Source organism: Oryctolagus cuniculus, chromosome 3 (assembly GCF_051225735.1).
Source record: "Oryctolagus cuniculus isolate XC-2025 breed Fujian yellow rabbit chromosome 3, ASM5122573v1, whole genome shotgun sequence".
Lineage (NCBI taxonomy): Eukaryota > Metazoa > Chordata > Mammalia > Lagomorpha > Leporidae > Oryctolagus > Oryctolagus cuniculus.
Window position 1 is genome coordinate 14,419,546 of NC_142869.1, and position 26,039 is coordinate 14,445,584.

Here is a 26,039-nt window from a genome sequence, read left to right on the forward strand (position 1 = left end):
AGTAAATGGCAAAAGGAGCCATTGGAGAACACTGATGGGATCATCATGGTGTATACTGTACTTAGTGCAGGGTTACAGGGGCTTCCCTTCAGGGAGCCAGCCACCTCCATGGCCAGTGTACACCAGGCCTAGAAACAGAGAGCAATCCTGACTGCTGGGGTGAATATCCTTATCCTCTGACTACCTATTCTTGTCTTTGGTGTGGATGTGAAGTAGTCCCACTGTTGGTTGCTGTCTGTACTATACCTGAGGATTCCACGTCATTAACCAGCTCTACAACTCCCTGAGAATCAAGCCCCCCACTGCCCCTCCAGCCATACCGCTACTGTGATCATCACAGCCTGCTGAATCCTAAAGATTAAGTGCAACACATGGCCTCTATTAGTTTTGGTGATTCACTTGTCTCCTGGCTGTTAATGAGCCAACACCATACTGCTTCTCCCACCAACAAAGGAGAGACACCACTGAACTTCTTGGTGATGTAGATCCTAGCACATTCTTGATAGCCTTGACTTCCGGATCTTCCTGTGGAACCTGATCCTTCTCTTGGTCTCAGTTAATATGTTCATTCCCACATGTGCGCTTTCCTCTACTTCTGTTCCTTCCTCTGTTCATTGCCGGGGAAATTCAGACATTTCCACTCTTCATACAGTAGACCATCTCAGGATTCTCAGAGCCACTCTAAGACTGAGTTGCCTATTCCCTGACACCTTATTTGACCCTATGTTGTAAAAAAAAAAAAGAAAAGAAAAAAAATGTCCCATGCCATGTGTAGGAATTCTGATTTACCCACTCATATTCCAGCCCATTGATCAAACATCCCCAATGTCCAGCCCCAGCGGTGTCCCCCTGGCTCCTGCTGGTACATGCTAACTAATTTCCATAGCTCCCTGGAATGTATTCTGTTTCCTCCTTGATTAAGCCTAGCAAGTCTACAGCTGGGTTAAGCTAGAATTTAATCACCAGGAGAGGAAGCAGGACAACTCCTCAAGTATTTGCTTATTTCCTTGCCTGTGCAGTGACTTCTCACATGGGAGAAATGTTGACTCTTCATGGAAAGAGTTAGGACACTTCAGGCTTGAGGGTTCACAGCCACTTCCTCTGGGTCATCCGCCTGAGGTCCCCACCGTGCCTCCAAGTCACCCCAGTCATGCTCTTGACCTTAGCATGAGAAATGCCTTGGCTGGACCTTTCATCATCTCTGGAGTTTACAACTCTTAACTCCTGGGTCCCACATCTGCTCTTCAGCAGCATCTGTTCTCCCACTTCCAGAGATGAAAGCCTCATATCTGGGAGGAAGAGAAGAACTCAGCATGAAGATACGAATGACTTATCTCTCTGTCGTTAAGCTATGTTGGTGACAGGAAACCTACTATTATAATCCATGTGCTGTCACTATCTTGCTAGATGAAAAAATAGCACTTAAGATCTCAGAGCCTAATTTGCATCTATGAAAAAGTATATTGTCTTCTAGTTACCACCAGCAGCACCTGTTCAAGTAGATCACAAAGTACAACTGTGAACAACATAAGAATAAATGAACTGATCATAGGCAGCAGGTTTGTGCCCAGCAATTTACCTTCATCGTTCAGGTTTACCTTTCACGGCCGCTTCAGTGGTAACCCCCAGATTCAGGTTTCCTCTCGGCAGCTCAGCACCTTCAAATTTTGTTATCATCTGTCCTATCACAATAAGGAAAGATCTGAGATCATCATTTAACACAAAAGCATTCACAGTCAATCTATCCTGTTGTTTGTATGTTTCCTCTTTTTAAATTGTGAAGTGAATGGCTTTTTCCACCATTAGAGAATTCAGTCATCTAAAGGGTGAGTGTGAGAGATTTGAGGAAGTGAAGGTAGGTGTTTGGCAGATGCAATTTGATTTGGCAGATAGTGTTCCCTTGTGACCCAGGCTCTCTTGGATAAGGTGAGTTCCTGTTTCCTGGGAACTGCTGAGTGTCTTCTCAACACTGATCTGTAGTAGCAATAGCTCCATTGTGTTGGCTAAATTGCTCTTATCCCATCATCTTCCAGGTTCCTAACAAAATTCCCCAAACACCTAAAATGCAGGCAGCCCATGCAACCTGAGCCTATTCCTCATGGCCATGGCCAGACCATAGCCCAGACTCTTCTGCCTTTGCAAGCTGTGCAGCTCAAGGCACCTGCTGTCACCACACTCCCTTCCTCTCTTATCTCTCCATAATCTCTGGAGCAAGAATTCTTCTACCTTTACAGCATTCTTCCAGAGGAGAGTTAAAAACATTATCTATGCACTTATCAGCATGGTTTTTAGTTAATTTTGAAGATATTCTGAAAGGAAGTCATAAAGAAGGAGGGAGAAAGGGAATGCCAAAGCCCAAGGTATTAATACATGTCCATGTGGACAAAATGTCAGCATTGATAGATTTAATGGCTATTAAGGCACAAACAGCATGAATGACTAAACTTCAAATGTGCTTTGATCACTTAAAAAGATAATTTTTGGTAGCTAAATTGTTTATCCTTATCACCTATGGCATATGGAACAGAATGAAAAATTACATGTATGGTCATTTAAGTAGGGTTGATTTGTTGTTAATTTATTTGATTTCAATAATAAGTTTTAAACTTTTTAAGGTAAACATGAGATCCACAAAATGTCTATACAGTGATGTTCTGGTAAATTGGCTTGAAAAAAAAGTCAGTCCAAGCCAGTTCCTGTTTCCACTACTAAGTCTCTGTGTTATATATGTCTGCTGTTAGGCTGGCCTTAATGGTTTTATTCTCGCAATATGGAAGGTAGAGTGCCAAAACTTTGGGAATGTATTGTTCAGTCTGTCTCTAAATTCTGTGTTTCTATTTATAACAGGAATGTGCCTGGCCTATTTATTTATTTATTGTAAACAGATCCATGTATTGTGCAAGCTTAGTGTATACTCACTGTTAAAAAATCTATTTATTTTATTTGAAAGGCAGAGTTACAGTTACAGTGAGAGAGAGAACCTTTATCCACTGGCTCACCCCGCAAATGGCTGCAATGGCTAGAGCTGGGTCAGACTGAAGCCAGGAGCTTCCTCTGAGTCTCCCACACACAAGGCAGGGGCCCAAGCACTTGGGCCATTTTCTGCTGCCTTCCCAGGAACATCAGCATGGAGCTAGATCGAAAGTGGAGCAGCCAGGAATCAAACCAGCAGCCACATGGGAAGCAGCATAGCAGGCAGCAGCCCCACTGGCTGTGCCACAGTGCTGCCCCTATATGGCCTCATTTTTAAAGCCAGCTTGTAAAGATGAATAAATCCTAACTACCGGTTGTCAGGAACTGCACAAATTCAAGAGGTGGAGGCTGAGGTGGGACAAGTGAACTGCCTCCAACTGACCTCATGGGCAGGAGCCATGGCGCCCTGGACCTAAGGGAGAGCTTTCAAGACTCATAAAGTTTTACTAAATATATGGCATGGAATTTTTGTTATTTTTTTATTTTTTTAAATTTATTTGACAGGTAGAGTTATAGACAGTGAGAGAGAGAGAGAGAGAGAGAAAGGTCTTCCTTTTGTTGGTTCACTCCCCAAATGGCCGCTACAGCTGCCGCTGCGTTGATCCGAAGCCAGGAGCCAGGTGCTTCTTCCTGGTCTCCCACGCGGGTGCAGGGGCCCAATAACCTGGGCCATCCTCCACTGCCTTCCCGGGTCACAGCAGAGAGCTGGACTGGAAGAGGAGCAACCGGGACTAGAACCCGGAGCTCATATGGGATGCCGGTGCCACAGGCGGAGGATTAACCAAGTGAGCCACAGTGCTGGCCCCATGGCATGAAATTTCACAGACAAGCCCTGCATCTTGTGGCACAGTATTTGGACTTCTGAGGTCTCACTGATGCCTCTTAACTGTGACGTATCCTGGGACGTGTAACTAAGATTAGCTGGAACTCACCACTTACCAGAGGACATTTCAGACCAATATCCATACTCATTTGGTTATTCATTCATTGATTTTTTTGTATTGGTATATTTCAGAGATTCTAATAGAATCAAAATAATTGAATTTAAATTAAAGATTTATACATCAAAAAAATCTACAATAATTATTCATTAATCACTGCTATTAGTTATTCCCTGAGAGGGAAGGGAAAGAAATTAAGATATGAGATGTCATAATAAAAATTCACATTTTACTCTGTACATTGTTTGAATAGTTTCCAATTCATGAATGTTATAATTTACTTTGAAATGAAAAAAAAAAAAAAAAACTTCACGGGCCAAAATAGAAGGAAACATTTAATGAAAAGATTGGAAATCGTGACTGAAATTAAAATATCTTCTGTCTCATTGTTGCTGGTTTTCAAAAGGATTCTTTTTTATGTGACAATCTATAAAATGAAATAAGTCTTGGTTTGTTTCCTCCCTGCTTAGTTTCCCACATGCCACATTATAAAGAAATAATCTATTATTTCCATAGCTTCCCCGGGCTCAAAGATTTCCTGAGTCTTACCAAAATGAACTGGACAATCTTGTGATGGTCTTATCCGACCACGTGATTTGGAAATACAAAGATGCAGTTGAAGAAACAAGAAGAGCAAACCACAGCATTGCCAGATTTCTTAAGGTACAGTTACATGAGCTCACAGCTAACTGAAGTTTCGTAATAGTGGGAACAAGATATTCTAAGTGTTTATTGATTCATATTTCAACAGAAAGAGTCAAAACCAGGACCATGAGGTAAATATTTTAACTCATAGTAGTGTACTTCAAAAAGTTTATGGAAAGTGGAATTAAAATGTGAATTTACTTTGATGTAAAAAAATGCAATCCATGCATACAAGAGATCTTCCAAAAAGTTATGAAAATATGTATTGTGAAAAATTATGTTAGAATTTTTTTGCAACAAAATTATCTTACTTTTTAATTGAATTTTTGTCTGAACTTTTGAAGTACACTCCTACATTTTTCCTGCTTGAAATACTTTTTCCTCCCAATTTGGAATCTTGTGTAAAAGGACCAAAGCTAGATTAAATTAATCATTTGAGTGTTTTTCAATTCATAATATTTGGGTTTTTTAAGATTTATTTATTTGAAAGGCAGGGTTACAGAGACAGATGGACAGAGAAAGAGAGATCTTCCCTCCACTAGTTTACCCCTCAAATGGCCACAACAGCCAGAGTTTGGCAAAGCCAGAGTTAGCAACCCAGAATTCCATGCTGGTCTCCCACATGGGAGGCAGGGGCCCAAGTACCTGGGCCATCTTCCACCACTTTTCCCATTGGTAATATAATTCAGGGAGCAAGATAAGAAGTGCAGCAGCTAGGACTTGAACCAGCACTCATATGGAATGCCAGCATTCCAGGGAGTGGCTTTAACCCACAGTACCACAATGCCATCCCTCAAATTATAGTAGTTCTAAAAATTCTTAAAAGAGAAATGAAATTTTTAAAGGCAAATCTGCACTGTAGCATATTTTTTCTATCTCATATCTCTGTGTTTGAAGTGATCTTCTGATTGCAGCTCTAATAATGATGCCAAAAAAACAATTTAGAAAAAAACCTTTGGAAATTTATCACTTTTGTTGTGTTCCTCCCAAGCTCTTGTTTACATGGTGTAAAATAAGCATTGATAGTATCAAAGGACAATTATCAGTGAGACACTGAGCAGCTACTTTTTAAGTTGGCTATTTATGGAAAGTAGTTATCTTGCTTGAGTTATGGGATTTCATCCTGGGTTGAAAAGACAAAAAGACAAAGTTAAAACAGTGGACCTGCAGAATTACGGTGTATGAGCATACTTCAAGAAGTATATGCAAAAATGGAATTTAAAGGTAAGTTTATTTTGGTGTTAATTTTTTTAAATCCATGTATAATACTTTCATAATAGGCTTTTTCTTGAACTTTTTGAATACTCCGCAAAGGCATGGATTTAAAAACTTTTTGCACCAATATAAACTTATCTTTTAATTTCATTTCTACAAAGCTTTTGAATTATTTTTATTGTTTAATAGATAAGGCACTCTATAGAATCACAGTGATTTTCTTTTCTTCCTTCTTTAGTCCAACTATTAACTCGTATAACCTTAAGGAAGCTGTTATAATTATTTAATAATGGTGGACATAAGAACATGCTGGGTGGATGTGAGCATTTATGAGTAAATGTTGACAATATAGTGAAGAGGTTATGATGGTATATGGAAAATTAGACTGAGTTGTTTTTGCTGAACTATAATCCAGTCTAATTTTTTTAATGTTATAACAACTATTTTGAATTGCACATTGTTTGTTCTTTTCTGCATTTGTTTATTTTTTAATACATGTCTCATATGATTTTTTTTCTTTTCCTTTGTTTTGGGGATAAGAATAACATAGTCCAGAATTAAGGGGAAGAGGGTAAAGTAAAAAAAAATTACTCAGTTTCTACCACATTTTAATACCTGTGGGAATAAATAGTTTTCTTTTTTGGTAATTTGTTTGAAGTACTTAACAGGATAACAAACTTGAAAAAAATTATACATAGTCCAGTTTTTAAGCTAAATATGTGTAAAGATATATCTACAATATTCTTCTCTAACGTGCAAAAAATGATGAGTAAGCAAGTTTCTAGAAAAAGGAAAAGATTCATATCCACCTTCCATTGCTTAAATGGACTGCACTTGTTGGAAGAAATGAATATCTCTTTTGGAGCTCATGTAGCAAAGGTTCTTGCTGCTAACACATAAACTAGTGTCCAACATGGGGGCAAATCAATAAATGCTAAAGATGAGAAAGGAAATGGAAGTACCAGTGGCTCGGTGAAAACTGTAAGGAGAGAGCAGAGACAGACAACAAATAAACAAATATGGTTGATAAGATCCGTAGATCACATGGGCTAGAAATGGAAAACAATACATAAATGAGACATCAATAAAGGGAAAGATTAATTTAATAGATTTTACCTCATGAGTCTATCACGTGCATGTTATTTCTAATTTGTAGTTCTAATGGGAATTGTTAGCCTCAGAAAACTTCTTAAAAAGTTTTTTTGGAAAATGTGGATGAATCATTTGAATTACAAGAGAAAAAAGGATATGGAGAGAAAATAATTTTACAAAAAGTAAAATTAAAGGTAGTCCTTTGGTGCACTTCCAATGAATAATGAATTTCGAGCTTTTTTTTTTTTTTTTTTTGACAGGCAGAGTTAGACAGTGAGAGAGAGAGAGAGAGAGAGACAGAGAGAAAGGTCTTCCTTTTCCGTTGGTTCACCCCCCATGTGGCCACTATGCCCGGCGTGTTGCGGCTGGCGCACTGTGCCAATCCGAAGCCAGAAGCCAGGTGCTTCCTTCTGGTCTCCCATGTGGGTGCAGGGCCCAAGGACCTGGGCCATCCTCCACTGCACTCCCGGGCCACAGCAGAGAGCTGGACTGGAAGAGGAGCAACTTGGACAGAATCTGGCACCCCGACCAGGAATAGAACCCAGGGTGCTGGCACCGCAGGCAGAGGATTAGCCTAGTGAGCCAAGGCACTAGCCAATTTCAAGGTTTTGGTTGCTCAACTTTACCCATTCCTAGTGTTTGCATCAGTCCAGCAGGCTGATATTAGGTATTTACTCAGATGAGGCACTAAATGACTTTTACCTCTTTTGATTATTTAATTCAACATGATTAATGAAATATGAATTAAATGTCATTGAACTTTAACAATTAAAATATCATAATGACGTAGTTGTACCAATATTGTTTTATGAGAATCAAGAGAGCTGAATTTTTGGAGACCAATGTGGGGACATATAAAAATGACCTGGGCTGGAAGTTATCATCTCTCACCTTAAATCATGGGAAAGTAATTCTGGCAAAAATTTGCATATTTCTCAACTGTTCTCTCACTAAAGTAGAAAGGATAAGAATAGACCCATAATGATTTATACAGCTTTGTAATCTTTTTCCCATTTCTGCCAATCTGGGTCACAGCTCTACTTACCTGGGCACACCTGCTCAAATACTCTGCACTCTGCTAAAAGGCAGAATACCGAGGTGACAGCAAAGGCAGATTCATTTTGACTCATTTTCCTGCTGAGAGAGCCATCGCTCACCCATTCACTCATCTGACTACTCACTGATTGCAACTAGCTTTTGAAAACTATTTGGAATCGTTGGATACAAAAGGCAGAACTAGCCTTTTAGCAAATATTTTGAAAGAAACATCTGTGGTATTTCTCTCTAAACATCAAAAAGGGATGGATAAATGAGTCTCCAAGAAGGGAAAAGTCTTCCTACCTATTTGGCTTAACGATTCTGTTCTCTTGGAATAAACAGATGTTTACAACAGAACTTAGCAACATGAAAGTTGTATGGTAGTGCATAAGCTAATGCCTCACAAAGGAGCAAAAGCAACATGTCCAAGAGAAAAAGAAAATCGTGAGGCCAGAAGTTCTGTAAAACATAAAGAAAGAACAGGGTCATTCATGTGGCTTGTTTTGCGATTTGGAGTTTCACTATTCACTGCTGAACCAATTATAATAAAATTCTCATTACTCACACAACTGGTGAAAAAAATTATATTACAGTAATATATGTTGGCATATTTAGAATATTTGATTTTTTGTTTATTAAACAAAATAAGAAAATGCTTAGTAGAATTTAAGTTGTCTTCTAAATCAGGAGTCTACAATCTTTTTATGTAGAAGAACAAATTCTAAATATCTTCAGTTTTGCAAAAATTCTGACTACTCAGCTTTACTATCATAATGCAAAAACAACCATAGGTAATTCATCACAGAAATAGGTAAATAATTGAATGTGGCTATTTTCCAATAAAATTTTATTTACAAAAACAAGTGATGGGCCAGACTTAACCAATGGATCACAGTTTATCCACGTCAGCTGTATTTTATTTTCTATTAGTAAAAGAGAATTATACTAAAACAAAAATGAAGCGGCTGCTCCAGGCCTATTCGTGGACAGGAAAGCATCCACACGTGGGGTGAAAAAGATGCTGGTATGGACCAGACGCAGGTGACCCAGGACAAGACAAATACAGTCAATGACACTGGATCTGGAGGAAGGGGTTGTTTTCTTTTGTTTGTTTTCTCCATGCGACTCCAGCCCTGAATTCCTTTTTTGAAAAAGTTATTATTTATTCTTTATGTATATAAATGAAACAAAATTCATTTATTTCAGATATACAACTTATTTATTTATTTTATTTGAAAGGCATAGTTACAGAGAGGCAGAGAGAGAGAGAGAGATCTTCCATACACTGGTTCACTCTCCAGATGGCCACAATGGCCAAAACTGCAGCAATCCGAAGCCAGGAACCAGGAGCTTCTTCCGGGTCTCCCACACCGGTGCAGTGGCACAAGGATTTGAGCCATCTTCTACTGCTTTCCCAGGCCACAGCAGAGAGCTAGATGGGAAGTGGAGCAGCCGGGACTCGAACCAGTGCCTATATAGCATGCCGGCACTGCAGGCGGTGACTTTACTTGCTATGCCACAGTGCTGGCCCAAGACATACAGTTTTAAGAACATAATAATACTTCCCACCCTACCCTCTAGTCCTCCCTCATTCCCATCCCCCCTCCTACTTTCTTTCTTATTTTTAAGTTTTACAATGACATACTTTCAGTCTACTTTATAATCACAAGCTTATCCCTCCATTAAATAAAGAATTAAACAGTACTAAATAGAAAAATCACTGTTCCTCAAGAGTACAGACAAGAGGTATAAACAATAAAATCCCAAAATGTCAGTTCATATGCATTACTTTTTTTTGTACTCTCTGTATTAGTTACCACAAATCAGGAAAAACATATGAGATTTGTGTTTTGGGGACTGGATTATTACACTAAGCATAATGGTTTCCAGTTGCATGCATTGTGTTGCAAAAGACAAGATTTCTTTCTTTTTTGCATGGTTTAGTATTCCATCGTGTATATAAACCACAGTTTATCCAGTCATCAGTTTATGGACATCTGGGTTGATTCCATATCTTAGCTACTTTGAGTTGAGCTGCTATAAACATGGGGGCTCAAATAACACTTTCATATGCTGATTTCATTTCCTTTGGGTAAATTCCCAGGAGTGGAATGGCTGGCTCATATGGTAGATCTATTTTCAGATTTCTGAGGAAGCTCCATATTGTCTTCCATAGCCACTGTACTAGTTTGCAATCCCATCAACAGTGTATTAAGGTACCTTTTTCCCACATGGAAGAAAGGGTTTTTAGGAAGAGAGCTCACTCTTCGGATGTTGCGCCCTAGGATTCATCTTTCTCCTTCCCTGCCCCTGGGAAAGAGAAGACGAGCTTACCACATAGAAGGTCTTTCTTAAAATTCAAGAACCCGGACGTTGGATTTTCTAGCTTCACGGGAAAACCTCTTGCCTTTCATCCCCACTGATAGGTGCTGGAAACAGGCCTGCTTGAAAGACTCACAACTGATCTTCGGAATAGCCATCATAAACCTTGTGGGTATGCAATTGCCATCTCTACTCTGGACTAGTCCATAGACAGGAATCACCAGTCCTTCCTCCAAGGACTCAAAGCACCCTATCACCAAAGACCTCCAGGGTTCTTTTGCTCTTGCTCTAGAAGATTCTAGAGCCTGTAAATGTACAGGGGGACTTCCTCTCAGTCAGGTGAGGCCAAGGCCTCGTCCCAGCAGACAGCAGCGGTCCTCTAAAGAGTTGCCTGCTAGGGATATTCACAGGGTGGCCACATTGGACTTCCACCTGCAAAAAGAGGGCTTGGTGGGATTGGACAGTTTCACTCTTACTCAGTACGGCTCTGGAAGTTTTAGTGAGAGCAATTACGGAGGAGAAAGAAATAAAGGGCATCAAAATTGGAAAAGAAGTAGTCTAATTATCCATGTTTGCAGATGACATGGTGTTGTACATGGAAAAAGCTAAACACTCCACCAAAAAGCTGTTAGAATTGACAAATCAACTCATTAAAGTTGTAGGTTACAAAATACAAATATACAAAATAACTTTTTTGTTTGCTAATGATGAACTCACAGAAAGAGAAATCAAGAAAGAAATCCATTCAGAATATCTGTACACAAAAATATCAAATATTTAGGAATAAATTTAAGAAAAGAAGTGAAAGATCTCTACGATGAAAATTATCAAACACTGATGAACGATATCTTCAAAGATACAAAAAATGGAAAGATATTCCTTGCTTATGCACTGGAGGAATCAATCATTAAAATGTCCATACTACCTAAAGCTATTTATAGATCAATACAATCTCTATAAAAATAGCAATGGCATTCTTTACAGACTTAGAAAAAAACAGTCCTAAAATTCACATGGGATCACAACAGCACCCCAGCAGCAAAAGCAATCCTGAACAATAAAAACTAAGCTATAGGCACCACAATACCTGATTTCAAAGCATACTACAACCCTATAGCAATTAAAACAGCATGGTACTGACATAAAAATTGATACATAGATCAGTGAAACATAATAGAGAACCTGGAAATTAATCCACATACATACAGTCAATTGATTTTTGACAAAAGTGTTCACACCATACAGTGGAGGAAAGATAATCTCTTCAACAAATGGTGCTATCACAACTGGATGCATATATGTAGAAGAATGAAATGAGTGAACATGCTCGTCTTGTTCCATGTTTGAGGGGAAATGCTTTCAGTTTTGGCTGTTGGCTTGTGATATATAGCCTTTATAAATGTGAGGAATGTTCCTTCTATACCTTCTGGATGGTTTTATCATGAAGGAGTGTTGAATCTTATCAAATGCTTTCTCTGCATCTATAGAGATGAATATATGTTTTTATTCCTCATTATATTGTTGTGATTTATGATGTTTATTGATTTGTGAATGTTAAACCACCCTTGAATTTTTGGGTAAATCCCACTTGATTATGATGGATGATCTTTTTTATGTGGTTTTGGATTCAATTTGCTAGTATTTTGTTGAGAATCTTTGCATCTATGTTCATCAAGGATATAAGTCTTGTTTTCTTTTTGTGTCATGTCTTTGGTTTTGGTATCAAAGTTTGTTTGGTTTTGGTATCAAATTTTTATGCTGACTTCATAAAAAGAGTTTGGCAGAATTCCATCCTGTTCAATATTTTGGAATAGTTTAAATAGTTTAAAGAGTATTGGAGTTACTTTCTCTTTGAATGTTTTGTTGATTTCAGTAGTAAATCTATTAGGTATCAGACTTTTCCTTGATGGAAGACTTTTGATTACTGCTTCAATCTCATTGCTTGTTATGAGTTTGTTTAGATTATCTTTGCCTTCTTGATTTGATCTTGATAGGTTATATAAATCCATGAATTTATCCATTTCCTTGATGTTTTTCATAGTAGTTTCTTATGATCCTTTGTATTTCATTGGTGTCAGTTGAAGTGTCTCCTTTTTCATTTTTATTTTATTTATTTGAGTTCTTTCTCTTTTTTGCTTGTTAGTCTGGTTACAGGTTTATGTATTTTGTTTATATTCTCAAAAAACAACTTTTTTGTTGACCTTTTATATTCTTGTATTTTCACTTTATTTCTGATCTGACCCCTATTATTTCTCACTTCCTGCTGATTTGGGGTTTGGTTTGTTGTTGTTTTTCTAATTCTTTAAGATGCATCACCAGATCTTTAATTTGAGACATTTCTCTTTTTAATGTAAGCACTTAATGCTATAAACTTCCCTCTTAATATTGCTTTAGCTGTATCTCACAGATTTTGATATGTTGTATTTTCATTTTAATTTACTTCCAAGAAGTTTTTGATTTCTTCTTTTAATTTCTTCCATGACACATTGATCATTCAACAGCAGGTTGTTTAATTTCCAAGTATTTATGAGTGTTCTATTGTTCTTGTTGTTGATCTCGTTTTATTCCTTTATGTACAAAAGCTTTCTCTCCATCCCTACCCCCACCCCCTGATTCCTACCTACTGTTGCACAGCAAAACATACTCACCTGAGCAACTGTGGAATCTCATTTCTAAAAAATAGTAATAAAATTTAACTGAGTAAAAAATAGACAACTGAAAGCTAAAAATTTCTATATAAAAATGTCACTCCCCCTCTTCGTGGAGGAACGACACAGGACCCTGCGCTGTTCTTTCGTCTGCTCGGCCCTCCCCGGGTTTGCTGCTGGTTCTTCCCGGGTTGGCTACTGTCCCTTCCACCTCCGTGGAAGGGCAGTTCCCCCTGGCCACATTCCCCACTTCCGCAGGGGAGCGGCACACCGCCGGCCGGCTCTCTCGGGGGCTGCACAGGTGTTCCCCTTAGATGTTCCCCTTAGATGTTCCTGGTGCATGCCGTCTCTCTCCTCCTTTATAGTCCTCCTCTGCCAATCCCAACTCGGCTGCCCACACGCCGAGTACGCTGCTCTCCTCCAATCAGGAGCAAGTCCTACAGTTTATTGGTTGAACTGGAGGCAGCTGTGCAGAAGCTGTTTACTTCTCTCCCAGCGCCATATTGTGGGAGAGCAGATGCATAGAATAAGTCTTAATTCCAGTAACTCAGTCCAGTCCGGATTGCTCCCCACAAAAAATGAAAAGACTTTGGCCTTTCATTGCAAAACTCCAAGAGATATTTTTATAACATTGACAAGTATAGGTTTGTAATGTTCAGATTTGGATATTATATTTAGTATTTTAATTAGTTGCCATATTGGAATAGAGTATATTTTAGAGATTTTTAAAACTCTTATACAGCATATTTCTTTAATGTTATTTTAATTCCATATATTTAATCATCTTTTCTAAAATCTTTAATGATCCCTCAAGTAAAATTGTTTGGATTTTGAATTTTACTTTTTTAGCGCTGCTTCACATTTATGGACCGAGGATTTGTGTTTAAGATGGTCAACAATTACATCAGCATGTTCTCCTCTGGTGATCTCAAGGTAAGGGACATATGCAAATATACAAAACTAACATTTTTTTAAAAGATTTATTTATTTATTTGAAAGGCAATGTAACAGAGAGGCAGAGGCAGAGAGAGAGAGAGAGAGAGAGAGAGAGAAAGAGAGGTCTTCCATCTGCTGGTTCACTCCCCAGATGGCCATAACAGCTGGATCTGGGCCGATCCAAAGCCAGGAACCTGGAGTGCAGGGCCCAAGGACTTGGGCCATCTTCTACTGCTTTCCCAGGCCATAGCAGAGAGCTGGATGGGAAGCAGAGTATCTGAGAGTCGAACCGGCACCCATATGGGATGCTGGCACTGCAGGCAGTGGCTTTGCCCACTGTGCCATAGCTCTGGGCCCAGAACTAACTGTTTTTAAATGCTGGTGTTATAAATAAATATATTGGTCTATATATATCCCTAAAGCGTTAACCATTCCTTTTTCTGTGTTAGAAGAGAATGTCTGTACCCGGGAGATGCAGGCTCTTAAATGGTTCACCCTCTGAGTAAGACTCCCAAGTCCTTTCTTAGTGGGAGACAAAGGCATGTGGAATGAGCATGTGTACTTTTCGCTTTTATTTCCTGTGGGTGGTGGAAGGACTGGCTCTTTCCAGATGCAGCTCCTGTGGTCCAGTTTATCCTGGACACTTTCTGTTCTATCACTTAAAGCCCCGCTTCCCCAAAAATCTTTATGTCCTGGTTAAAATGGGACAGTTGATCTCCACACCCGAAGAGAGGTATGGATGGGAGATGGGGAAGGGACTCTAGATCAGTGGTCCTCAAAGTGTGTTTTCTAGGTCAACAAGGTAGCATCAAAGAGACCTAGAAGTCTGTTTTTTTAAAAAGATTTTATTATTTATTTGAGAGGTACAGTTACTGACAAAGAGAGGGAGAAACAGCAAGAAAGGTCCTCCATCTGCTAGTTCAGACTCCAGATGTCCACATCGGCTGGAGGTGAGCCAATCTGGAGCTAGGAGCTTCTTCAGGTCTCACGCAGATGCAGAGGCCCAAGGACTTAACACGAACTGGTGCCCATATGGGATGCTGGTGCTGCAGGTGGAGGCTTAGCCTACTGTGCCACAGCACCAGCCCCTAGAAATCTGCTTTAACAGGACTCTCGGGTGGTCCTTATGCGCTCTCAAGTTCGAGACCCATCAAGATCTAACATGTCACCTGCTACAGTGACATATATTGTGATCTGGAAATGGACCAGATCATAAACTCTGTATCAATTAAGGCTGTTGGGTTGCAAGCAAATGAAACTTACTCCAATCTGAGCAAAAGGGGACTTATTAAAAGGATGTTGAGATTAAATACTATTTGTGAATCAGGTGGAGAACTAGGCTTAGAAATGAGCAGGGACCAAGGAACTTCCAAAAGAAAAGAATAATGGCAAGTGAGGAACTGGTTGAGCAGGGTACTACTAGTGCTGCCACCGCACAAATGCCGGAGGTAGCTTCTCCCTCTTAGTACATTGCTTCAGGTTTACATTACATAGAGAAAGCATCTGGTCAACCTGCCATGGGTCACATGCCTGCTTCTTACAGATGGCATGAATTAGTAGTTCACTGTTAGCCTTTATTCCTTGGGAAGGAGAAAAGACCCCCAGAGGGAAATTATTTAGGAAATTATATAGGTGGAGAGCCATAGATGTAGAGAGGCCAAAAATAGATAACGATCTTCTGATAGCCTTTCATGTCATGCTTAAGAAGTTTAAACATTATTTTCTTGTCAGTAGAGATGTACTTTAGACCAGGGGAGTTGCATGATTAAATGCAATTTGGTTTTGAAAATCCAATTCCTCTCTAAATAGATTTAAATGATATTCTTTGTTTCTGTTGCTATTATGCATGAAATTTGCAAAATAGTCATGTGGATGTAATGGTAATAGTATTAAATTACATATTTTTCCAAAGACCAAGCAGAATGCTTGCAATGAAGATAATTAACATATAACTTAATTATACTTCACTCATTTTGATGTACAAAGAATTATCTTTTGTAGTACCCTTGTTTAAAGTATTAGTATTGACTACAATCATCACAAAATCTAATTCTAAAATATGTGAGTAAATGGGACATATTTTATCTTGTGAGCAGATATTAGTGATTATGATGATGCTGATCTCACTTGGACTTAGCATGCATGAGAGTGAATATAGGGCAATTACGAGCATGCTCGCTGTTCCTTCTAATGTAGCTATCTCTGATCTGTGTGTTACACTCTTCTTTTCATGTTTGGAATCCAAAGACAACAGTGATTTCATGCAAACATTTTGAAAATGCAGATTTGTTAGCAAGGGCAAGGAAGAAGGTGGCATTGGACAATGTACTCTGAGAGCAGGTGTCATATGGAGTTCACTCGATTGCCTTCCCTAGCTCTGGGATGTGGGAGCTGAATGCAGTGGTCTGTTGTGCAGTTGGAGTACCGGTTTTGAGGGAGTTCTGTACTTGTGGTACAGCAAGATGTTTTTTCTAATAAATATGTCATGACATAAACTGAAAGAAGCTTAAAAATGTGACTCAGTAGGACCTTATCTCACAGAAGCTCAATGTATGTTACAAATGGGACCTGAGGATGCCTTAACCAATCCCCAAAGAAGGGAAGCCTACACCACATATATCACAGGTCATAAAATACTTTCCACTTGACAGTTGCTTGGTGGTCTCACAAAAACAGCTAATTCATTTTTTAAGAAGATAAGATTCAAAGGCATGTATTTTTTGTTGTTCTTATTAACTTTCTTGGTGTGTAAATAATAGTCATTCAGTTTGCCTCTTTTGCAGACCTTATGCCAGTATAAATTTGATTTTCTTCAGGAAGTATGTCAACATGAGCACTTTATTCCTTTGTGTCTCCCCATAAGATCAGCGAACATTCCAGGTAATAATCCCCAGGATTTTCCTCAGTTCCTACCAGTGAACATTTGTATTTGTTTTGCCTTTTGTTTGTTATTGTTTTCATGTTTCCTCAGTCATGGTTTTGTATGAAATTGTCACATGAGTATTACATCCAAGTAATCAGGTTAAAAGGCAAAGAAGTTATTGGCTTGTGGTGAGCATACTTCTCTGTATTTCTCAATTTTTATCAGATTCCTTTTTATTAAAGGGAAAGCTAACGAAATTACAAGTCTGGTGATTGTAAATCAAAGAATTTTAACAGAGACATATCCTCTTTCATATTACTGTCTCAAAAAGATAGCTTTCCTTTGATTTTGATTTTCATAAAATCACAGGGAGGAAAAAGTATAGTTTGTGAATGTAAATTCCCTTGAAATTATCAATTAATATGTGTAATTATGTTAAGTGCAATCCTTCAAAATGAGTTATACAAAGAAGACTGGCACATTGGAAAGGAGGAGGGAAGGAAGACGGAGGGAGGGAAGAAAGGAATGCAGATAATAAATATTTGACACTTCAGGACAAGAGAAAGGAAGAGGATAGGTGTGTAGAAAAGAATGGGGCTTCACATTTTGTTTACTAAACATACTATAGCATAAGTTGTATACAGGAAATACTTTCATTTAGTACTTCTGTAAATATATACATACACATATTTACATATACACATATATTTACAGAATTATGTATAGATATATATACAGAAGTGTATATAATATACAGTATATATATATTTCTATGTACAGAAGTATATATACAACATACTATATAGAATATATATGTATATCAGAAAGAACAGGGTAGAGGGTGAGCAGTACCTGGCTCAATGTTACAACCTAATTAAAAATCAAGTTACAAAGAAACACTAAAATGATTCAGGAACTTGAAATACTTTACTTCTGAACAGTGAATAGAACAATTCACAAAGCACAGTTTTGATATTCAGAGCTACAATGATCACAAGCTTTCTTATACCTATTATAGCTTGAAGTAATATTTTGGAGGGTAAAAGAGGAAAAATTATGAAGTCTGTAAAAGTTTTCCATTTAAATCTTAAAGATAATTCATATTACATCATTCTATTTTATTCCTAGTTTATGAAGCATAATTCATAGAAAAAAGAAAAAATTATATATTGGACATCAAAATTTTGAACCATTTGCTTTGGATTTGTTTTGTTTTAAAAAGTACCAAGTTATTATTGGTAGCCTAGCTGGTTAAGATGTTCAAGAGGAGAAATCTTACTTGGCCATTTAGATACCAAGTGTTAACTATTCGTTCATAGCCCAGAAAAAGGCTTAATACTCTCTTCGTAGATCTGATACTGTATACATTGAGCATATATGTTTCTTAGCAAGTAGTGTTCTGATACAGAAACTAGCGCTCAAGTAGGAGGCTCAGAATGACAATAATTTTGTTTTATGATGTATTTTATGGAAATGGCTTCAAACTAATATATTCATTTTGAAAACAGCAATGTTGGAGACTCACATTGTTAAGTAGTATATTTTAATGTTCCAGCATAAATTACACAAGTTAATAAATATATATATCTGAACATTTCATTTGTTTATATTAACTCAGATCCTGTGACACCTTCAGAATCTACTCAAGAGTTACATGCATCAGGTAAGTAATATTTTATATTACCTTATCTAAGCATCAATAACCACAACAAAGTTCAATAATGTTGATTAGCATAAATACTCCAAGTTTCTAATTACAGGTAATAATGAATAACCATATAGTTAATATCATGTGGTTAAAAATATTTATTGGGTGACTAAATTTGAGATCACAGATAATTAAGCAATTCTCTAACTTCAATTCTTTCGTATTGTATTCTCCAGAGGTCAGAATTTCTTTAAATCTCCCAATGCAGCTGAGATTTCCTTAGTGTGTCATAAATGTGTCATAAATAAAACAAAAAGGTAAATGGAAAAGTGAAATGAACAGGTAAATTTGGGGCTGGTGTTGTGGCATGTGGATTAACTCACTGCCTGCAGTGCCAGCTGCTGGTTCAAATCCTGGCTGCTCCACTTCCAATCCAGCTTCCTGCTAATGCACCTGTGGAAAACGGCCCAATTGCTTGCACCCTTGTAACTCACTTGGGAGACCTGGATTGAGTTCCTAGCTCCTGGCTTCAGTCTGGCCCAGCTCCATCTGTTGTGGCCATTTGAGGAGTGAACCAGCAGATGGAAGATTTTCTCTCTCTCTCTCTCTCTCTCTCTCTCTCTCTTTCTCCCTGTGTGTGTGTGTGTGTACCTCTCTGTTACTATACCTTCAATAAATCTTTTTAAAAGGTAAATTTATGGGACTGGTGCTATGTCCTAGAATGTAAAGCCTTCACATGCAGTGCTGGCATCCTATATGGGCACTGGTTCAAGTAATGGCTGCACCACTTCTGATCCAGCTCATGGCTAATGTGCCTGGGAAAGCAGCAGAATATGGCCCAAGAACTTGGGCCCCTGCACCCACATGGGAGACTCAGAAGAAGCTCCTGGCTTCTGGCTTTGGCCTGGCCCAAGCCCTGGCTATTGCAGCCATTTGGGAAGTGAACCAGCAGATGAAAAATATCTCTCTCCCTCTCTCTCTCTGTTGCTCCTTCTCTCTTTGAATTTCTGCCTTTCAAATAAGTAAATAAAAAGAGGTAAATTTATTTCAGTGCAAAAAATGTTGAAATACATTCACTGTTATTTTCATAATACACATTTTTCATAAGCTTTCTGAAACCCCTCATATGTAATAACATGCTAGTTATACTTATTTTTCCCCAATTTTATTGTGATATAATTAACAATACACCTATATTGAGGTATAATATGTTATTTAACGCATTTAAGCTATGCAACACAATGTTTTCCTGTATGTTAATAAAGATTTATTTATTTATTTGGAAGAGTTACACAGAGAGAAGGAGAGACAGAGAGAGAGGTCCTCCATCTGCTGGTTCCCTCCCCAGTTGGTGGCAACAGCCAGAGCTGTGCCAATCCAAAGCCAGGAGCCAGGAACCTATTCCAGGTCTCCCAGGCAGGTGCAGAGGCTCAAGGACTTGGGCCATTTTCCACTGCTTTCCCAGGCCATAACAGAGAGCTGGATTGGAAGTGGAGCAGCCAGGACTCGAATTGGTGCCCATATCGGATGCTGGCACTGCAGGCAATGGTTTTACCCACTACGCCACAGTACTGGCCCCTACTTTTTTTAAAATATGTATACCTTTTGAAGTGATTACCAGTCAAACTAACATATCATCACCTCATACAACTACTATTTTTTGTGTCTGTGAAATGAGAAAATTTGAGATCTACTCAGCTAATTTCAAGTGTGTGATACATTACTATTAATAATTATGGCAATGTATATTTTATTTACATAATTTATTCATTTATAATGGGAAATTTGTTTCCTTTCACCAAAATTTCCTCATTTTTCCCATCTCCCAGATTCCAGATATCAGCTTTTTATTTTCTGCTTCTATGAATTCAACTTCTTTAGATTCCACATTCTAGCCAAGATCATACAGGATTTGTCTTTCTGTATGTGGCTAATTTCACTTAGCATAATGCCCTAATAATAATGCCTGTCATAAATGGCAAAATTCCTTTCTTTTTTATAACTCCACTCTATGTATAAAACACATCTATCAGTCATACTACTTGGATAATTTCTATCTTGGTTATTGTGAATAATGCTGTAGTAGACATGGGAGTGAGAGACCTCTTCAAGATACTGATTTCAACTCCTCTGGATATGTACTCAGAAGATGGCTTGCTACATCCTATGGTAGTTCCATTTGTACTTGTTTGAGGGAATTGCATACTGTTTTCAGTAATGACTGCACCAGTTTCCAAACTTACCGAAAGTACGCAGGAGTTGCCTTTTCCCCACACCTTTGCCAGGACATGTTATCTTTTGAATTTATGATAGTAGTCATTTAATGAGAATGAAGTGATATCTCCTTATAGTTTTTAATCTGCATTTCTCTGATTGTTAGTGATATTAGGCACTTTTTCATGTACCTGTTGATCATTTGTATATCTTCTTTGAAAAAAATTTGTCTGTGTTGGTTCTTTGCCCATTTTTTATTATGTTTTGTTTTCTTTTGTTATTGAGTTGTGCAGTTCTTAATATATTTTGGATATCAACCCCTATTGGATATGTTTTCAAGATTTTCTCTCATTTCATAGGTTGCCTTTTATTTTGTTCATTGTTTCTTTTGCTGTTCAGAAGCTTTTCATTTGATGCACTCATACTTGTTTATTTGTATGTTCTTTGCCTGTGCTTTGAGGATAATATTCATAAAATCACTGCCAAAACCAACATCAACGAATTTTGCCCCTTAATTTCTTGTATGTGCTAGTACTTCTTTTACAGTTAAATTTATGAAGCACCTTGTACTGCTCAGATTAAATCCATTATTAGTGGAAACTAACATCATTTCTTCTAAATGCAGGCTCAAAACTTTGCAGTCCCATATGCCTTTTCTTACTCTTTGGTCTCTCACATCCCTTAACCAACTTGACCTGGTGATTTTCCTTGTACAATGTAGTTTCTACTCCAGCATCCCAGACACCAGCTCTCTACTGGTCTCTTCCTTCTTCCATATCTACCACCTCAGCCTGTATTGTATACCTTAACCCTACAGTCTGACTCATTGACATTCTGACACCAAAAAAAGAAAAAAGTCTAAGCAGGACACTGATCTCAAACCCCTTAATGTTTTAACATTTCCCGCAGAATCAGCTGCAAATAGTGAAGTGATCTGAACACCAGCTAAGGGATTTGCACATAAGTTTCTCTGTTATCTAGCCCCAACCCATTTCTCCAGACTCAGTTCTCACCACTTCTCTTTTGTCTGCAGTGGTTACTGACCCCTACACACTTATACTTTCAGAATTCGTGCCATAGCAAACCCCCCTCCTTCTTCCTCCAGCCTCATTTTCTCCCTCTACTGTTAAAGTCTGTTCCATGAACATCTATATATTCAAACCTTAAGCCTCCTCACCAAGGCCATCACCACACTCATATTCCTTCCTGTCCCAATTTCTTAAAGTGTTTTTTTTCAAATCCTGTAATACAGTAACCATGCCATCTTTATGGAAAGTAGCAGTTGACTTTTTGTGCTATTTTGTATCTATGATTGCATTTCTATACACAGATTATTCCCTATCTTGATGAAAGCTTCCAGAGAATAGGATTTGTTTGCTGTCTGTAATGAGACTGCATTGCTGAGACCCTCCTAGTGGTGGAAGGAATGATAGTAATTGTTTTATATCTCTGCTCTGACTATAAAGTGATTATTTGATTTTCAACAACATGGTTTCTTTTCTTTCATCACAAAGATATGCCTGAATATTCAGTCACAAATGAGTTTTGCCGAAAACACTTCTTAATTGGAATTCTGCTCAGAGAAGTTGGTTTTGCCCTGCAGGAAGACCAAGATATCAGGCACTTAGCATTAGCTGTCCTGAAAAACCTAATGGCTAAACATTCATTTGATGATCGATACAGAGAACCAGTAAGTGATCTTTCTGCCTCCTTCCCTAAATACCATTTAATGCCTCATTGCATTAAATACATATCAAACCTACCAGCCTATTGATTCCTATGTGAATCATTTCTTCTGGCTACCTTTTCGCCTAGGGAAAGCAGGCCCAGATAGCAAGTTTGTACATGCCCCTGTACGGCATGCTTCTGGACAATATGCCAAGAATTTACCTGAAGGACCTATATCCCTTTACTGTCAATACATCTAATCAGGTAAGTGTGCATTCGATCTGAACTGTCAATAAAGAATTGTTTTTGCCTTGAGTGACTGTTTCCCCCATCTATGAGAAAAGTGGGGATTAAACACCACTTTTGGCTGAGTATTTATAGCAGTGTCACCTGCTCCAGATTAAGCTCCATAGCCTTCCCCCTCTGCCATCTCTTCAGTGATTTGTTTTCATTTTCCTCTGTTCTGGGCATTACTTCTAATGCTTTTCAATTTTTACATGATCCCCTGTTGCATTCACGGCCCCATCCTCAATGTATACCAACCCCCCCCCATCGGTTTCCACATTGCCTTTATGCTAACCTGATGTCAGAATACCAAAGTGCCTTATTCACAATTACAACCCAGGAGTGACCTAGTTATACTTCTCCTTCGCTGTGCCATGGCAACTGTCCAACAGCACACTTGAGATGGGTTGCCTGTAGTCAAGTACCAGGTGAGTTAACACAGTGCGGAATCCAGCAACAATGAATATATGTTCAATTAGACATCAGGAGCTATGGTTTCAAAATTGCTTCTTTTTTAACCTAATTCAAATCCTAGCAGTATCAATTACTATCGATGTGACCTTAGGTAAGTTAAGCCTCCATTTCCTTATTTATAAGATGGCATAGAACACCTTCATTACAAGATCCTTATGTGTAATAAAAAACACTTATCATAGAGTCTTGCAAATAATCAGACTTCAAAATCTAGTTGTTAGTAACATAAATGTGCATAAGATAACCATGATAATAATAATATAGCATCTCTAATGTAACCCATGAATCCTTCAATGACTTTTTCAGCCATTTAATTCATAGCTAAAAGATTTTTCTCCTACATCATGAAATATTCATATAAGAAATCAAATTGTGACAAAGATAATGGTCTTCACTACCTTTCTTTTCTCTACTTTGGCAGATAACCCTTGCTGGGATTTAGAAAATCAAATTACATATTATCTAATTGAAGATGTAATGAAGAAGGCATATGTGGGTTTTCACAATGCTGAAATATGCTGATTGCCATTAATCTCTTGTGTACTTTGAATGCAGGGATCTAGAGATGATCTAAGCACTAATGGAGGATTTCAAACCCAGACAACAATGAAACACGCAAACTCTGTGGATACCTCATTTTCTAAAGATGTTTTAAATTCCATAGCAGGTACTTGAGACCTTCTGAGAACACTTGTGTTTTATGTTCATCCATGGTTACATTGTATCTCATGCTTTTCACTCAATCCATAATTCATTAAGCATGATCTATATGACAAAGTACACTACAGTTTTGCAACCAACGAGTCTTTTTACATATTTCTTTGAATGCCATTCAGTGACTTCCTTTTCCACTTACTGTTAATTTTTTGTTTGATTTAGGAGCATCATACTCAGATATTATCAGATTGCTTCATTCTGGGAAGTCATAAATTTTCATTGTATCGAGCCTTTTAAAATATAGTAGCTTTCAACCTCAACGGTTATTTTTAGAATTATTTTGGAGATGTCATTTTAATTTTCCTTTTGGGCTTTTCAAAAGTATCTTTATGATTTTTTTACTAATGTACTTGAAAGAGTTACAGAGAGGCAGAGGCAGAGAGAGAGAGAAAGAGAGAGAGAGAAAGGAAGTCTTCCATCTGCTGGTTCATTCCCCAAATGGCTGCAAAGACTGGAGCTAAGCCCATCCAAAGTCAGAAGCTAGGAGCTTGGGCTGTCTTCCTCTGCTTTCCCAGGCCATAGCAGAGAGCTGGATCAGAAGTGGAGCAGTGGGGACTTGAACCGGCGCCCATATGTGATGTTGGCACTGTAGGCGGTAGCCTTTCCTGCTATGCCACAGCATCGGCCCCAATATTAAGTCATTTTTAAAACAAGAACTATCTTTCTTTAAAAAGTATTTTAAGAAATCAAATTAAAAAGCTTTACTTTGTTTATTTCCATTCATATGATCGAAATTTCCTAAATCCTTAATGGTCATTGTAATAGTACTTAAAATGTTGCCAATCCCAGATTCTCTGATTTTAATTTCTCACAACGCTGCCACCAGAGCAATAATCAACATCATTTCGGATTACCGTTTTAGCTTTGTGTGTGTTTGTGTGCCCATACATCTCATTACCATATGTGTGCTGTGGCTTGTGTTTGCAGCATTTTCATCAATAGCTATTTCTACAGTAAACCATGCTGATTCCAGAGCATCCTTGGCAAGTCTTGAATCCAACCCAAGTACCAATGAGAAGAGCAGTGAGAAGACTGACAACTGCGAAAAGGTGTGGCATCCCTCCTAAACTTATTGATCATCAATTGCAAGTCAGAAATCTCTTACTGTTATTCAATCCTCATTGGCCCTTTAACTCCTAGATCCCAAGACCTTTGTCTTTGATTGGCTCAACGCTTCGATTTGACAAGTTAGATCAAGCAGAAACAAGGAGTCTTCTTATGTGCTTTCTTCACATTATGAAAACAATTTCAGATGGTAAAGAGAAAGTTTTAAATTAAAATTTTTAAACTGAAGTATCTTTGAATCTCAGTCTCACGTTCTCTGGTGTTTCCTTACAGAGACTCTCATCGCCTATTGGCAAAGAGCTCCCAGTCCTGAGGTGTCCGACTTCTTCAGCATCTTGGAGTAAGTTTTAGAGTTGAATAGATAACACTTATTCCTGGGACTTTCAAAATACTTCATTGTACCACTCTTCATTCCATGTGCTAAATCATCCATCCATAAAATATGTAAAATATTTAAAGAAATTATGTTTTTATTTCAATAAATTTACTTGAATAGTTTGTATAAATAAAAGAGTATGAATAATTAGCTGTGACTTTTCTTCCTTTTCTAGTGTTTGTCTTCAAAATTTCAGATACCTAGGAAAACGCAATATAATAAGGTAATGACTTTGAATTCCAGCAGGTTAATCTGGTCTTTTAAAAAGTATGGTACTCTATACATAAAATATTTGTGTGTCTATTAAAATGATTTTTAAGTGCTTTGACTTATATTAGTGAACCCAAATAGACTTCTAAATATACATCAGAAATCTTAAAATGCAAATAAGAATTGTTGAGTTCACATTGTATATAAAAGTTTAAAGCTTGCCTATACTGATAGCATATCTAGCAATAAAGTTGTGGGGGAAAGCACAAAACACACATTTTAAAACAAATTGCATTGCACGTATCTCCTGAACTAATTTATGAAATAGATATAGATATAGATATAGATATAGATATAGATATAGATATAACTTGAAAGAAACTTAAGAAAATATCCGGGGGTCTGTGTTGTGGCATAGCAGGTGACTCACCCACCTGCAATGCCAGCATTCCATATGGGCACTGGTTCATTCCACTTCCAATCCAGCTCCCTGATGGTGGGCTGGGAAAAGTGACTGAAGATGGCCCAAGTGTTTGGTTCCTGCCACCTATTGTGGATGGAGCTCCTGGCTCCTGGCTCGTGGCTTCAGCCTGGCCCAACCCTGGCCAGTGCAGCTATCTGGGGGTAGACCAGCGAATGGAAGAACTCTCTTTCTCTCTCTCTCTTTCTCTTTCTCTATGTCTCTCCCTCTCTCTGCAACCCTGACTTT

General features: G+C 38.1%; 1 protein-coding gene across 17 annotated transcripts in view; it reads left to right on the plus strand.

Moving 5' to 3' along the window:
- Positions 1–26,039, plus strand: part of DOCK10 (dedicator of cytokinesis 10) — a 299,156-nt gene that overhangs the window by 237,974 nt on the left and 35,143 nt on the right. For 14 of the 17 annotated variants that reach the window (XR_016231420.1, XR_016231421.1, XM_051849117.3 and 11 more), the window contains 11 exons: positions 4,431–4,577; positions 13,724–13,807; positions 16,594–16,690; positions 18,292–18,336; positions 22,050–22,225; positions 22,351–22,467; positions 23,518–23,629; positions 24,607–24,728; positions 24,820–24,934; positions 25,018–25,084; positions 25,296–25,343. Coding sequence is in view for 15 of the 17 variants with exons in the window: in XM_051849117.3 (XP_051705077.3) it covers positions 4,431–4,577; positions 13,724–13,807; positions 16,594–16,690; positions 18,292–18,336; positions 22,050–22,225; positions 22,351–22,467; positions 23,518–23,629; positions 24,607–24,728; positions 24,820–24,934; positions 25,018–25,084; positions 25,296–25,343 (1,130 nt within the window). In the remaining 2 variants the exon portion in view is untranslated. The remainder of the gene's footprint in view (positions 1–4,430; positions 4,578–13,723; positions 13,808–16,593; positions 16,691–18,291; positions 18,337–22,049; positions 22,226–22,350; positions 22,468–23,517; positions 23,630–24,606; positions 24,729–24,819; positions 24,935–25,017; positions 25,085–25,295; positions 25,344–26,039) is intronic. The other 3 variants (XM_051849116.3, XM_089328959.1, XM_089328961.1) reach the window with 1 other exon arrangement.